The sequence below is a fragment of the Microtus pennsylvanicus genome, chromosome 7 (genome assembly GCF_037038515.1).
Source record: "Microtus pennsylvanicus isolate mMicPen1 chromosome 7, mMicPen1.hap1, whole genome shotgun sequence".
NCBI classification, from domain to species: domain Eukaryota; kingdom Metazoa; phylum Chordata; class Mammalia; order Rodentia; family Cricetidae; genus Microtus; species Microtus pennsylvanicus.
In genome coordinates this window covers 119,890,500-119,904,231 of record NC_134585.1, presented here as the reverse complement: position 1 = coordinate 119,904,231, position 13,732 = coordinate 119,890,500, and the positions used below count along the sequence as shown (strand labels likewise).

Below are 13,732 nucleotides of genomic sequence, written 5' to 3'. Positions count from 1 at the left end.
AATAAAAACAAAAGAGAATAAACCGGAGAAGGGGAAAGTATTTCAAATTTAATGGACAATGAACAAATATTAAGCTTCAATAACGAATAAAATATTAACAAGGCATGCAAACAATTTACAAAAAATACAGTGCACGTAAGCATATTACATACAACCCTACTTACAATAAAGAAAATGAAAATACAGTGCATGTAAACATATTACATACAACCCTACTTACAATAAAGAAAATGAAAAATTGCAATGCAATGATAATTTCCAATGTCAGATTGTCTAAACAATTAAGGTGTGTGACCACATACAGCTTAAGTATGCTATCGAATAGGTCCTTTTCATAGATGCCTGATAGGTGCAAGAACTTTTTAACTTCTGTGGAAGGCACTCTGGCAATACTAAGTCAAATCCTTTTCAAAATTTGGAAAAATCTGAACAGAAAAATCTTTGCAAAGCTTTGTACATCCAAATGAAATGACAAGGCACACTTCTTTGAGCTGGTATGTCCAGGGAGATGTAGTCCAAAACCAAAAAAAAGAAAGAAAGAAAGAAAGAAAGAAAGAAAGAAAGAAAGAAAGAAAGAAAGAAAGAAAGAAAGAAAACTGGTCTACGTAGGGAGTTCCAAGTCAGCAAGGACTGCATAGAGATACCTTGTCTTTTTTCATTGTTTTTGGTTTTTATTTTTTTGAGACAGGGTTTCCCAGTAGCTTTGGAGCCTGTCCTGGAACTAGATCTGTAGATCAGGTTGAACTTGAACTCACAGAGATCTACCTGCCTCTGCCTCCCTAGTGCTGGGATTAAAGGCGTGGCCCACCACTGCCTAAAAGATGCCTTGTCTTAAAAATAAAACATATTAAAAGTACAAAGTGAAGTATGCTTGAAAAAAAACGTGTTAAAGTTCTGGCTAAATACATGTTTTACATCCATGTCATATCTGGAGATTTAACTATGAGGCAGAGAGGTATGTTGCTATGAAAAGCTTTCTAAACCAGGCAGTGGTGGCTCATGTCTTTAATCCCAGCACTGGGGAGGCAGAGGCAGATGGATCTCTGTGAGTTTGAGGCCAGCCTGGTCTACAGAACAAGTTCCAAGACAGGCTCCAAAGCTACTGAGAAACCCTGTCTCAAAAAACAAAAACAAAAAGACAAACACCCCCCCCCAAAATTTACTAATTTATATGTGCAGCATGTTTTCAACATTTATATGTGTTTTAACTATGGCCTGTCTTATGAAAACTTTCCCAAGAAACTGGTTGCATTGGTTACCTCTGAAGAAACATTTTCTCCAATAACTGTTATTTGTGACTCTTCTAGGTGAATGTATTATTTATCCAAATATATATTTTTTGTATGACTAGAGGTCGAGCACGTCTAAGCCCCAGCTACTCAAGAACCTGAACAAACAGAATTTGAGGACAACCTGGGCAACATACCAAGCACCGATCTCTAAAATAACAGTGATAACAATAACGGGGAAACTGACCCAACGACTTATGAATGACCAGACACAATTTTGTATCCACTCAGCTATTGTTTATTGAGTGCTCATCACGCTCCAGGCATGCCAGGTGATAGCACAAACCATCTTTCGGAGACTCGGAGCAACTAAGCCCTCGCCACAGTGCGAAGGCGGTGGCAGGACCAACCGTTCCTAACGGTACGGGAACTACCCAGGCGGCGTCTGGAATTCAGTTTTCCAAGCAAACTGCTGCCTACCAAAGCCTCCCCTTCTGCGGGGCCGGGGCCGGAGCCGGAGCCGGAGCCGGAGCCGGAGCCGGAGTCGGGGCAGGGGGGCCACGCTCCACCCGCAGCCCCTTTCCCCGGGTGGTCACTTTCTGTCCACATGGAGTGTCCGGGGCTCGGCCGCCGTGGTGAAGCGTCCGCCCCATGTCACTCCTTTACCATAGTTGCTTTAACAGATTAGCAGCCCATGAAGGGGGTGGGGAACGATCCAGGGAGAAATTCTTAACAGATCAGTGCCGCCGCACCGCCCATCTCGAGGCGGCTTGCCCCAAGGCCGCAGAGGTGATTCAGTAGAGCCGGGGATACCCAGGAGTGACTCCAGCCTCCGGAGCCGCGGAGCACTGCAGTCCCTCGCGGACTGAGGCCGCGCGACCTCCTCCTCTCGGAGAAGGACCCGGGACTGCAGGAGCCTGCAAGTGGCTCGGGAACGCTCAGCAGCTGCACGCTCCATCACCAGCTTCTGCTTCCCGCCGCCTTCCCGCCGCTCCAACTGGCTAGCGAGGCGGGCGGGCTTGGACTTTCCATCCGGGTAATTGTACTGCAGCGCGCAGCGGCGCCCGTCACTCACGGCAGCCCGCGGCAGGATTGGCTGCCACGGGGAAGCGCGATTGGTCGGACTCCAAGGCGAGCGTTGATTGGTGCGGGAGCGCCGCGGGTGGGGCAGAAGACTGCTGAAAAGCCGCGCGCTGGGCGACTTCGCCGACGGGAGCGACGAGGCGCCGGCGCGGGTGAGGTGCGAGGCGAAGCGTGCAGCGCGTGTCTTGGAGAAGCGGTAAAGGCGGGGCCCGGGAGAGGAGTTTGGGGCTTGGGAGAGGCTGGGCGGTGGGCAGCCCGGCATCTGGGGGGCAGAAGTGCCGGTCTGAGCGTCGGGAGGCGTGGGGCACGTGGGGCCGGGTCGCCGTTTGGGGTGGTTGTGCGGAGAGCTACTAACTGCAGGAAACTCGCCACAGCTGTGCTTGCGCTCCTAGGCTGGCTCCTGGTGAAACGAGGGGCCTTTTGTTTAATTTGCCTTTTACCTCCCCAAGTTAGTCCGGCATCTAGTTGCAGCTTTTGGGATGCTTCATTATTTATCTAGTGACAGGGCCTGTGTCAAGATGGCTTGGAACTCAAGCTCCTCCAGCCTTTGCCTCTAGAGAGTTGGAAGTACGGGCAAGCGCCACAGCACTCTGCTTTGGATTGTTTTTCTGGTCGTCTTCTTTTCTCTCTTTGCTTTTGTTTCTTCTGTTTTTGTGTTTTTGAGACAGTCTCTTGTGGTCTACCCGGACTGGCCGAGAACTTGCCCAGTAGCCAACCTTATCCTCCACCTTTCAGGTCCTGATATTCTGGGGACTAGACACCTGGCTTCCTCACCACCACCTCTCACTAGAGAGGATTTCACATCACCCAGGGTGGCCTTGAACTTGTTGTGGACGGCGGTGGTGGTGCACCCCTTTAATCCCAGCACTCGGGGAGGTAGAAGCAGGTGGATCTCTGAGTTTGAGGCCAGCCTAGCCTGTTCTACAAGAGCTAGTTCCAGGCTGGGCAGTGGTGGTGCACACCTTTAATTGCAGCACTTGGGAGGCAGAGGCTGTTCTCTGTGTTCAAGGCCAGCCTGGCATGTGCTATGAAAATGTGTTTGGGATACTGTGAAAGTTTGTATGAACTTTAATTCCAGCACTCGGGAGGCAGAGGCAAGCGGATCTCTGAGTTCGAGGCCAGCCTGGTCTACAAGAGCAAGTTCCAGGACAGCCAGAGCTACATAGAAACCCTGTCTTTCTTTTTTTTAAAAAAAAAAAAAAAAACAAGGTGTTTGTGTAATTGACCAGCCTGGGCAATTTAAGCCGTTCCAGAAACGGGACACAGGGAAGAAAGGTATAGGTCAGTAGTGAATGCTTCCATGGTTACCCATTCTTAAACTGAGTGTAGGTGGGTGGTATACAGAATCTACCAAGTAACTCTCCCAAATTGACAAGACGCCTGAATGCCTAAGGCAATAAAAGGTTTTGGTTTTTTCCTCAGACTGTAATCTGGTCAAGATTAAATTTATTTAAAACTACTGACGTGGATCAAGTGGTGGTAGCAGCACATGTCTTTAATCCAAGGCAGAGGCAGGCAGTTATCTTGTAAGTTTAAGGCAGCCTGATCTACAGAGAGAATTCAAAAAAACACGACTGACTAGGAAAAAAGATTTGGTAAACCTCTGATAGATTCTTTAAGAATTTTACTCTGTCCTGGTCAGTAAAGCTTACCAGGGCCAGTGGTTATACAAGCAAGCTTTTGTGGCTGTTTGGTGCTGTAGTTTGGGACCTTTGAGACACAGGCATGGGAACTATACCATTAGGCTACACCCAGACTATATACCAGATGCAATTCTGATCTCTTTGCCAGGATACTGCTCCTGGGTGTGAGGTTTCCACACCAGTGTCTTAATTTTCCTTCTAGGCTTCCAGGGAGAGCATACTTAAAACAAGGTTTACTCCAAAGTAGGTTTTCTACATTGATATGTTTTTAGCTTCACTAGAATAAAACTAATGTTTTTGAGATAAAGATAATCTAATTTTATGTGTGCATACCTGTATGCATACCTGTATGTTCATGGACTTGTGTGTACATGTAGATACTTGTGCATATGGAAGCTTAAAGTTGACACCAAGTGTCTTCTTCAGTTGCTTTCTATTTTATTTACTGAGAAAAGGTACCTCACTCGAGCTCCCCAGTTTGGGCTAGTCTTGCTATCCAGTTAACTCCATGGATCTAGTGTCTGCCTTTCAAGTGCTAGAAATAAAAATAGCCACAGTGCCTGAGTTTACATGGGTCCTGGGGATCCAGATTCTGGGCCTTGGGCTTATTATATACATCAAGCATGTAGCATTGCCCCAATCCAGCATTTTATTATCTGGTGCTACTATATCATAATGTAATAACATTGTATATGTTTTTATCATCTATGTTTTCTACCAGTGTTTATTTTTGAATTGAAGTTGATCAAAATAAAGAATTGTAACATTGTTACCCTGAAAGTTTAAATAAGGAAAGTTAAGAGAAACTTGTAAAATCACTTAACAAGACTTTTCATAAACAAATAATAATTCAAATTCTGAGTGATAGGGTAAACAAACTTTTCAGGTATATGTGTACCTCTATAAAATGAAATGGTTTCTTCCTACTTTACAGGGTTGTGTGAATATTGAATAATCAGTGCATATAAAGTGGCGAGATAGTAGCTTCTTGGCATTTTTTTTTTATCTTTGTGTTTCCACTGCCATGGTTGTATCTAGCACATAGAAGTGTTTAATGTGCTTTAACTGCAGGAACAAAGCCAGTAGGTCAGAGGATGCAGGATAACAAACAAGTACTGTGGTAGAGTATCATGACCCACATCAGTCAGCATTAGGAATCCCTGAGGCTTCAGAAAAGATAGTATTAAAGATGAAACTTGAAAGAATAGAACTTGATAAAGACACAGGTGATGTGTGTCAGAGGAAGATCTGTAAATAGATCCTAGTCCCCTAGCAAATATAAAACAAAAATGAGGCTGTGAAAATGGCAGGCAAAAATCAGACACAAAGTATCTTTCATCCTATTAAGGAATTTACATGTAAGCAGCTGAGAGCCTCATTTAAAAAAATAAAGAGAAATTGTATTCATTCAACAAAGTACTATTGATCAGATGTTAAGTGTATGCTAAACACTGAAGAAAAAATAATAATTTGTACTCTTGAGGAATTTATATATTTTTTTCAAACTACCTTCTCATTTTACGTACCAATCCCAGTTTCTACTCCCTTTCCTCTGGAATTTACGTTTTTGACTTTTATTATTTTGTCTCTCACCCCCCCCCCCGCCCAAGTTGAGGATTGAACCCAGGGCCTTGTGCTTGCTAGGCAAGTGCTCTACGACTGAGCTAAATCCCCAAACCCCAGAATTTACATGAGAGATTAAGTTGGCTTTTAATCATAGTGAAAAACCTGGGATGTTTTGAGAGAAAACATTACTTGAAGTTTTCCAACTTTTTAGGATAAGCTGAAGGGATGGCAAATGCAGGGATATTGAAAAGTTTCTGCACCCCCAATTCTCTCTGCCAATGCAGCAATCCAAATCAGACCAAGTCAAACTGAATTAGAAAAAGCCCAGGTTTAATGGATAAAACACTCCTGGATGATTTTCCAGCCCACCACCTAACCAAGAGAGGAAACAGGAAAGACCAGAAAACCACCTGTCTGTTTACTGGGGGAGAGGGGGACAGAATAGATACCCTGTGGGAGTGGTCTTGCTGGGCAGTGGTGGTACACACCTTTAATCCCAGCACTCGGGAGGCAGAGGCAGGCGGATCTCTTGAGTTCAAGGCCAGCCTGGTCTACAAGAGCTAGTTCCAGGCCAGGCTCCAAAACTACAGTGAAACCCTGTCTTGAAACAAAATAAATAAATAAAAATTAAAAACATGTGGAGGGCTGGAGAGATGGCTCAGTGGTTAAGAGCATTGCCTGCTCTTCCCAAGGTTCTGAGTTCAATTCCCGGCAACCACATGGTGGCTCACAACCATCTGTAATGAGGTCTGGTGCCCTCTTCTGGCCTTCAGACATGCAGACAGAATATTGTATACATAATAAATAAATAAATAAATCTTTAAAAAAAAAACATGTGGAATAAGAATTACAATGAGGGAAATGTTATTTGCTTGACAGAAAAGTGAAGATACAATATCAGAGATTCATAGCAAAGCTAGTAAGGTTTTTTTGGAGACAGTTTTTCTGTGTATTCCTGGAACTTGCTCTGAAAACCAGACTGATTTTGAACTCAGAAATCCTCCTGCCTCTGCCTCCTGAATGCCAGATTTAAAGGCATGTATCAGCTGTCTGGCTGGATAGTGGGTTTTTGTGTTTTGAATACAGTGTTTTCTCACGCCTCTCTGCCAACCAGACAAGTGGTGGCAGAGAACCACTTGTTGATCTGTTTCAGGACGTTAAGTCAGAGTGCAGCAGAAAATGGCCACTGAACAAACTTCATGGACAAGCCTGTCCACTATTCAAAAAATAGCCCTGGGCCTTGGGATCCCAGCAAGTGCAACAGTCGCCTACATCCTATACCGCCGATATAGGGAAAGCAGAGGTGTGTGAACCCATGTGCACTTGCAATAATATTTTATTGTTAAATTGAAAGCTGTCCTCACCACACCAATACTGTTAAAATACATTTTCTGTGAGAAGGGTTTGAGAATGTCACTTCATTTGTTCTTGGAAAGCTAATTTATGAAGGGACCTTATGTCATTGACTCTTCCCTTTAGCAAACCAACCGTGGGATTTGAAAATATATGTTCATTCTGCTACTTCTCTCCAGCTGTCGAAAGTAGACACAGCTGGACCTGGAGTACAGATCCCAGAGGAATGTTTCAGCTAATGAATGCCTCAGACAACTCTAGCCTTTATTGCTCTACGAGAATCATGTCTTAGAGTAGCATCCCAAAAACTCACAATTTCTTGAATCTGCCTTTCCCATTTTAGCATCTGAAATAGTATCCCACAGAAAATGCCAAGTGGTCCTTGGAGGAGGGCAGGTAGAGTGCTGGGGGTTAAACTTGCCCTTTTGTATACACGACACCCTTATCTCAGCTATAAACCCAGCCCCAGCTCTGGTATTCTGGGATCTTCTAATTTCTATTCAGGTTCTATGTATTGCATGTGGTTGAGATCCACATTTTGTCTCTTGGATTTATGTCTCTTATAGCCTGATTCAGGGGAGGGACAGTTGAGCTTTAGTGTATTTAATTCTGATCTGTCATGGTCTACATAGAAGAGCGATTTACATTTGTTGGAGAAGATGACATCGAGATAGAGATGCGAGTTCCCCAGGAGGCTGTGAAGCTCATCATTGGTCGACAAGGAGCCAATATTAAACAGGTAAGTGTGAGCAGGCATCGATTCTACTGACTCGTTTCCTTCCTCTAACCACATTACACAAAACATCCATGCCGCACGTATTTTTAAAAGAAAAACTACAGGAACATTAAACTAACTGCACTGTTTTCCTTCCAAAATTTAGTACTTCTCCTCAGATGGTAGATGATTAAGCTTGAAATAGTATTTGATTGGGGTGGTTCTCAACTTGATAGCATGAATATTTTTATTGAGTAGTTAATGAGCTCCCATTAAATGACAAAGAATTGCTACCTGACTATTCCATCTTTCATCATTGTTTAGCTTAAATGTCCAGAAAGCAAAATCTTTGCTGGGGATGTGAGTATTAGTAAAGTTTACTAGCACTAGGAAGGATCTGGGTTTGCTCCCTAGCAGAAAAAGAATCCTTAATTGCAAATCCAAACAAAGCCAAAGAACATGGGTTGTAACCACAGAGAAATGATTTTAAATTAGCTACTATGTGGATTACCTTTGTCATTGATTTTCTTGTATGGAATATAAGTAAATGAGGGCTATTGGTAATTTCTCAATTTAACTGAGGCATATGACTCTACCTGCTTCCAGGGTTTGATAGAGGTCCTTAGCTAGGACCAAATTGAAGTGTTCTTCCTTCTCTCTGCAGCTGCGGAAGCAGACAGGCGCTCGGATTGATGTGGACACAGAGGATGTAGGTGATGAGCGAGTGCTGCTGATCAGCGGGTTTCCTGTGCAGGTGTGCAAGGCCAAGGCAGCAATCCATCAGATCCTGACAGAGAACACCCCAGTGTCCGAGCAACTCTCGGTGCCCCAGAGATCTGTGGGCAGAATCATAGGTACAACTGGACAGCTTCCTCTTCTTTATTCTCTGCCTGTCTTTCCCACATTCTCGAGGGTTTTCCTGCCTTCCCCTAGGGAAAACACACCTCATTCAGACTTTACTTTTTTTCTTCAGACCTGCTATTTTAAAAATAAGGATGCCTTTCAAATAGGTTTCTGTGAACCAGCAAGATGGCTCAGTGGATAAACTGCTGCCAAGCCTGACTACTTGAGTTCCATCCCAGGCCTCACATGGTGGAGGGAAAGAACCAAGCTGCCCTCTGACCTCCACACAGGTGCTGTGGCACACCGGGTCCACACAGACCGCACGTGTACACACACAATAAGTAAAGACTTACATTTTTTAGAATAAAATTTTTTACAGGGATGCTAGAGATGTCCATAGTGTCCTAGAGCTTTGAAGAAGGCAGTAATCCAGAGATTACCTGTCAAGCTTTTCCCTAGATCATTCCTTAGTGCTGCCACTAGAGGAGAGAAGTGTCCAGTTTTCAGCTTAGGGTTCTGACACACTCTGGACCATGAGTCTCACAGTGGAAATGTAAAGTACAGCTGCTGTGTAGCTGAAAAGTGGAAATGTCCTGAAGTTAATCCTCCAGATAAAGTAGTTCAAATAGAGTTCTATATTCTTTCCTACAGTAGTCACTTCGGTAGCTCCTTATTTACTATCTTACATTCTATTCAAATTAATTACGAGAACTGATTTCTTTTGTAACATGTAAAAAAAATAGTGATTTCTCTATAGTGGATATTGGTCAGGACAGCTTTTTCTTCTGTATTAATGTAGGGAGAGGTGGCGAGACTATTCGCTCTATCTGTAAGGCCTCTGGAGCCAAAATCACTTGTGACAAAGAATCGGAGGGAACCTTACTACTTTCAAGACTTATAAAAATCTCAGGAACACAGAAGGAAGTGGCAGCAGCCAAGGCAAGTATACAAGAATGAGGGTGGCCCTTCTGCCCATCCTGTCATTATCTGGCTACGCAGGAATGACCCCTCTCATTCCCACAGCATCTGATACTGGAGAAAGTTTCAGAGGATGAAGAGCTTCGGAAAAGAATTGCCCATTCTGCAGAAACCAGAGTCCCACGAAAGCAGCCGATCAGTGTGCGAAGAGAGGAAGTGGCAGAGCCAGGTGGAGCTGGCGAAGCAGCTTTATGGAAGAATACCGACTCTAGCGTGGAGCCAGCGGCACCCCTGGAGGCTCCTCTCTGCAAAGGAGGTGGTGATATGGCTGTTACTGGACCAAAAGAAGCTTCCTGGGAGAAACCAAACGATGAAAACTTTCAGTATTCTGATGCCCTGAGCAATCCAGAAACGTCCATGTTTGAAAGTATGTAATGAAGAGGAGCCTATTAGATTAACCATCCTAAAATAGGAAAATTCTGTTTTTGTGATTTCCATCTCTATCATACTGCCTTTTGACTAATATTTTATTTACTTGGAGTAATACCAAACATTAATAATTTTCCAAGTACAGCTAATGAAGAAAAATAAGATAGAAATATGTTGACAAAAACAGATCTAAGTAATAATTACATTTTTATTATAGTTTCTTTACACATTTTGTGTATGAGTGCGTGCTTGTATGTATGTATTCATGCAGGGATGGGGTGGGGGTAATTCACGTGAGTACACGCATACATGTGGTCACCATCCTTACCCCTGTGTTTAGTTCCTGACTTCAGTTCTGATGAGTACCGCGAAGTATATGTTTCTGCTTCTGAACACCCCAACCACTTCTGGATCCAAATCATTGACTCCTACAGCCTCCAGTTGGATAAACTTATCAGTGAGATGACCCGGCATTATAACAGTACTCTGGTGAGTTGCTGGAGGGAAGGCTAGGCTGGGGCTTACCTTTCTCAATGTCAGATGTTCCTTTCTTTCCATACTCTTTTAGCTATCACTTGGAAATAACCTCTCCTGACTTTCCATCCCCACGTTTAGCCTGAAGACTTGATTCTGCATGTAGGAGACATTGTAGCAGCACATTTAAATCTAGATGGCTGCTGGTATCGAGCCCAGATTCTTGGTACCTTGGAAAGTGGGAATTTGGACCTCTACTTTGTTGACTTTGGAGATAATGGAGATTCCCCAGTGGAGTCTCTCAGAACTCTCAGGTGAGTACAGAGACATGTTAGGATCCGAGCTGTTGGCTCATATCTGCCGATAAAAAAAAACTGGGGAGCTATTGGCAGATATCATCAAGGAGATTTAGAAGGAAATGTGTATACCTGGGATTCTAATTTCATTAAAATTAATCTCTAATTTTAGGAGTGACTTTCTAAGCCTTCCGTTTCAAGCAATAGAGTGCAGTCTAGCACGGATTGCCCCCTCAGGTAAACCAGTTATACCACCTATTGACTTTACCTCCAAACAGTAACTTTCATACAACATATAAGGAATTGCCCATTCCCAAGCTTTCTGAGTTTTGGAGACTTAGGTACCTTTTCCTTATTAGCACTAGAAAGCAAGACAGAAACTTACTTGGCAGTCAGATCCAGACACACCAAATAAGAATATGAGTAGTACATTCCTAGCATACATACTGGGGTAGAATGTATCCCACCTCTTACAGCTCCGAGGCTCACACCCTTGTTTTCCCTTATGATCTTCCAGGTGAGCAGTGGGAAGAGGCAGCGCTAGATGAGTTTGAAAGACTCACTCACTGTGCTGGCTGGAAGCCTCTCGTGGCCAAGCTCTCCAGCGATGCCCAGACTGGAATCTCAACTTGGCCACAAATCTATTTATATGATACCAGCAATGGGAAGGTAAGGGTGAGGTTCATACATTGCTTGCAGTCACTCTGAAAGATCTGGCTGACCATCTCACCCCATTGCAAATCTGCTCTCCCTTAACAGAACATTATTGCTTTCTTGTTTTTCTTTTTTAGAAACTTGATATTGGGCTAGAATTAGTTCGTAAAGGATATGCAATAGAACTTCCTGAAGACAAAGAAGAAAACAGAACTGCCCCAGATATGTTGAAGGACATGGTGAGTCACTATAGTCATTTAAGGTGCTTCCAGGAAAATTGAGTGCTTAGAGGCACAATGAAGGCATCTAGTCATAAACACTTATCCCAATTTTATTAAGATTTTAATGATTTTTTTCATATGTGTGTTTTGCCTACATGTTTTATCTTTATACCATATGCATGTAGTACCTGATGAGGAAGCCAGAAGAGAGGGTGTTGGTGTCCCTGGAACTGGACTTAGAGACACTTGTGAGCTGCCATGTGCATGCTGGGCACAGAACCTGGGTCATCTGGAAGAACAGCCATTGCTCTTAACCTCTGCCATCTCTATAGCAGTTGTTTTTTAATCTTGTGTTTGTATCTTTATAATGCATACTAAATGTGTGAATGCCCAAAAAGGAAAGAGACATTGGATCTGCTGAAGTAACAGGAAGTTGTGAGCCATCTAATAACGTGGGTGCTGGGAATCTGACTTGGGCCCTCCAGAAAAGTTATATGTGCTCTTAACTGCTGAGTCACCTCTAGCCCCACTTCAACTTAATGAGATGAAGCTTATGCCCTCATGAGAACCTTTAGACTATATTTTCCAGGATGAATGAAAATGCAATCAAAAACATTGTGTCTGGGGCTGGAGAGATAGCTCAGAGGTTAAGAGCATTGCCTGCTCTTCCAAAGGTCCTGAGTTCAATTCCCAGCAACAACATGGTGGCTCACAACCATCTGTAATGGGGTCTGGTGCCCTCTTCTGGCCTGCAGGCATACACACAGACAGAATATTGTATACATAATAAATAAATATTTAAAAAAAAATTGTGTCTCTCTTAGTCAACTTGAGCAACTGCCTTAACCAAACCTGTGATCAGAATGACAGGCTTCTCCCTTTCCAATTGCCAAAGCACTTTGTTTTTCTTTTTCCATAAGGCCGCAGAAACAGATGATGAGACCAAAAGTAGCCCAGTAGAGATAGCAGATACCCTGACCATCCTCAACGTAACAGGTACAGCTATACTTTAATATCACATCTGTGTGGGTCCAGATCAGGGAGGTTACTTGCAGCTTGATTTGGGACTGGTAGAGTACTTGACTGACATGCGCAAAGTCCTGGGTTAGATCCCCAGGACTGCATCAGACCAATTCTAGTATTGGTAAGTGGAGGGAGGAGCAGGGTCAACTCCAGTCCGCACTGCATGCAACCATGTCTAAAAACACATGGCTTAGGACATTGAACACCAACCACCTATTTTTCTGCTGAGCTTCACTGGCCATGCCTGCTGGAAACAATCTCACGTTTCTCATTTCTCCTCACTAGAAGGCGAAGGCTCTATGTCGTCTGATATCCTTGATGACATAATCTGGTATTAAGTCTGGGCCGCAGCTGTTGGACCAGCCATCTGCTTTTTACTGTAAGTGGTGCTGTAGCAGCGGGAAAGTAATGAGGGGGACACACGGGCCTTCAATCCCTCCTCCCTATGTTCTCTGTATTTCTCTGAAACATCTTTGATGCAGCTTAACTTGCTCTCAAAGCCCTTTTTTTTCTCTGTCTTTGGCAGGATTTGGTGCCAGGAGAGGAATCTGTGACAGATCCATGAAGTCCTTTATTTCAAATGGTGTGGCTTGCTCTGGATCAAATACGTTTTCTGTTCCATTGGACCTACCACAAAGTGATAGATGGAGACAAATAGATTTCTCCTTCGCTCCTGGCTCCTCTCCATCTTTCCGTGTTTGAATGCTGCTGTGAATTCCCAGCCTCATTTCTGACTCACCTTCCCAGGTGACTATAGTAGTAGGAAGTGTTTGGACTCAAGACTGGAGTCGTCAGGAAACAAATGGAAATTGGTATGTTTAAAAGCCTCGCAGAGAGTACTACCTCTCACTCTCAGTGCTGAGGTGACTGGAGATAGTTCTTTTGAAATAGTCCTTCAGCTATTTCTTTTTGAACTTTAAAATACAGGTAGAAGAAATGGAGAGGTAGCAGGAAATGCTGTAAATTTCTAGCATGTTTCTGTGTACGGCCACCTAGAGAAAGGTGTAGTTCTGCTTAAATAATTTGGGATTGTTTGCCAAATAAAGTTCTTTATAAAATTATCTAAAACCATATACTCGTCACAACTTGTATGCCTCTGAGTAAAGTCTCTTCTGAGTAAATCTTGATAGTAATTGCCTGCTGCCTCATACAGAGGCCCATCTTGAAAGATGTATCCTTCCCATACAAACATTCATAATCCTTGCTGTTACTTCACAAGTCACACAAAGCCCACCTGCCCTGGATCAGGACTATAGAAACCGGGGATCTAGGAATAGGTCTTCAT

General features: G+C 43.6%; 1 protein-coding gene across 2 annotated transcripts; it reads left to right on the top strand.

Annotated features, from left to right (window-relative positions):
• The first annotated feature begins 2,428 nt into the window (after window positions 1-2,428).
• On the top strand, window positions 2,429-13,565 carry Tdrkh (tudor and KH domain containing). 2 transcript variants are annotated; one of them, XM_075978258.1, is made up of 14 exons: window positions 2,429-2,508; window positions 6,636-6,824; window positions 7,507-7,613; window positions 8,254-8,443; window positions 9,232-9,371; window positions 9,456-9,777; window positions 10,120-10,268; window positions 10,395-10,567; window positions 10,722-10,786; window positions 11,067-11,218; window positions 11,341-11,442; window positions 12,345-12,420; window positions 12,733-12,826; window positions 12,974-13,565. In XM_075978258.1, the coding sequence occupies exons 2-13, from the start codon at window positions 6,701-6,703 to the stop codon at window positions 12,783-12,785; spliced, it is 1,653 nt and encodes a 550-aa protein (XP_075834373.1). In that variant the 5' UTR covers window positions 2,429-2,508; window positions 6,636-6,700; the 3' UTR covers window positions 12,786-12,826; window positions 12,974-13,565. The 2 variants fall into 2 exon arrangements, with proteins under 2 accessions (XP_075834373.1, XP_075834374.1); XM_075978259.1 differs by having other exon boundaries at window positions 2,438-2,508; window positions 6,675-6,824; window positions 12,974-13,511.
• Window positions 13,566-13,732: the final 167 nt, after the last annotated feature.

Bases quoted from the DNA above. Each gene is read 5' to 3' on its own strand.
- Tdrkh (XM_075978258.1), top strand. From the start codon at position 6,701: ATGGCCACTGAACAAACTTCATGGACAAGCCTGTCCACTATTCAAAAA. The intron at 9,778-10,119 runs GTATGTAATGAA...CCCTGTGTTTAG, and splicing joins AGAAACGTCCATGTTTGAAA to TTCCTGACTTCAGTTCTGAT. The intron at 10,269-10,394 runs GTGAGTTGCTGG...CCCCACGTTTAG, and splicing joins GGCATTATAACAGTACTCTG to CCTGAAGACTTGATTCTGCA.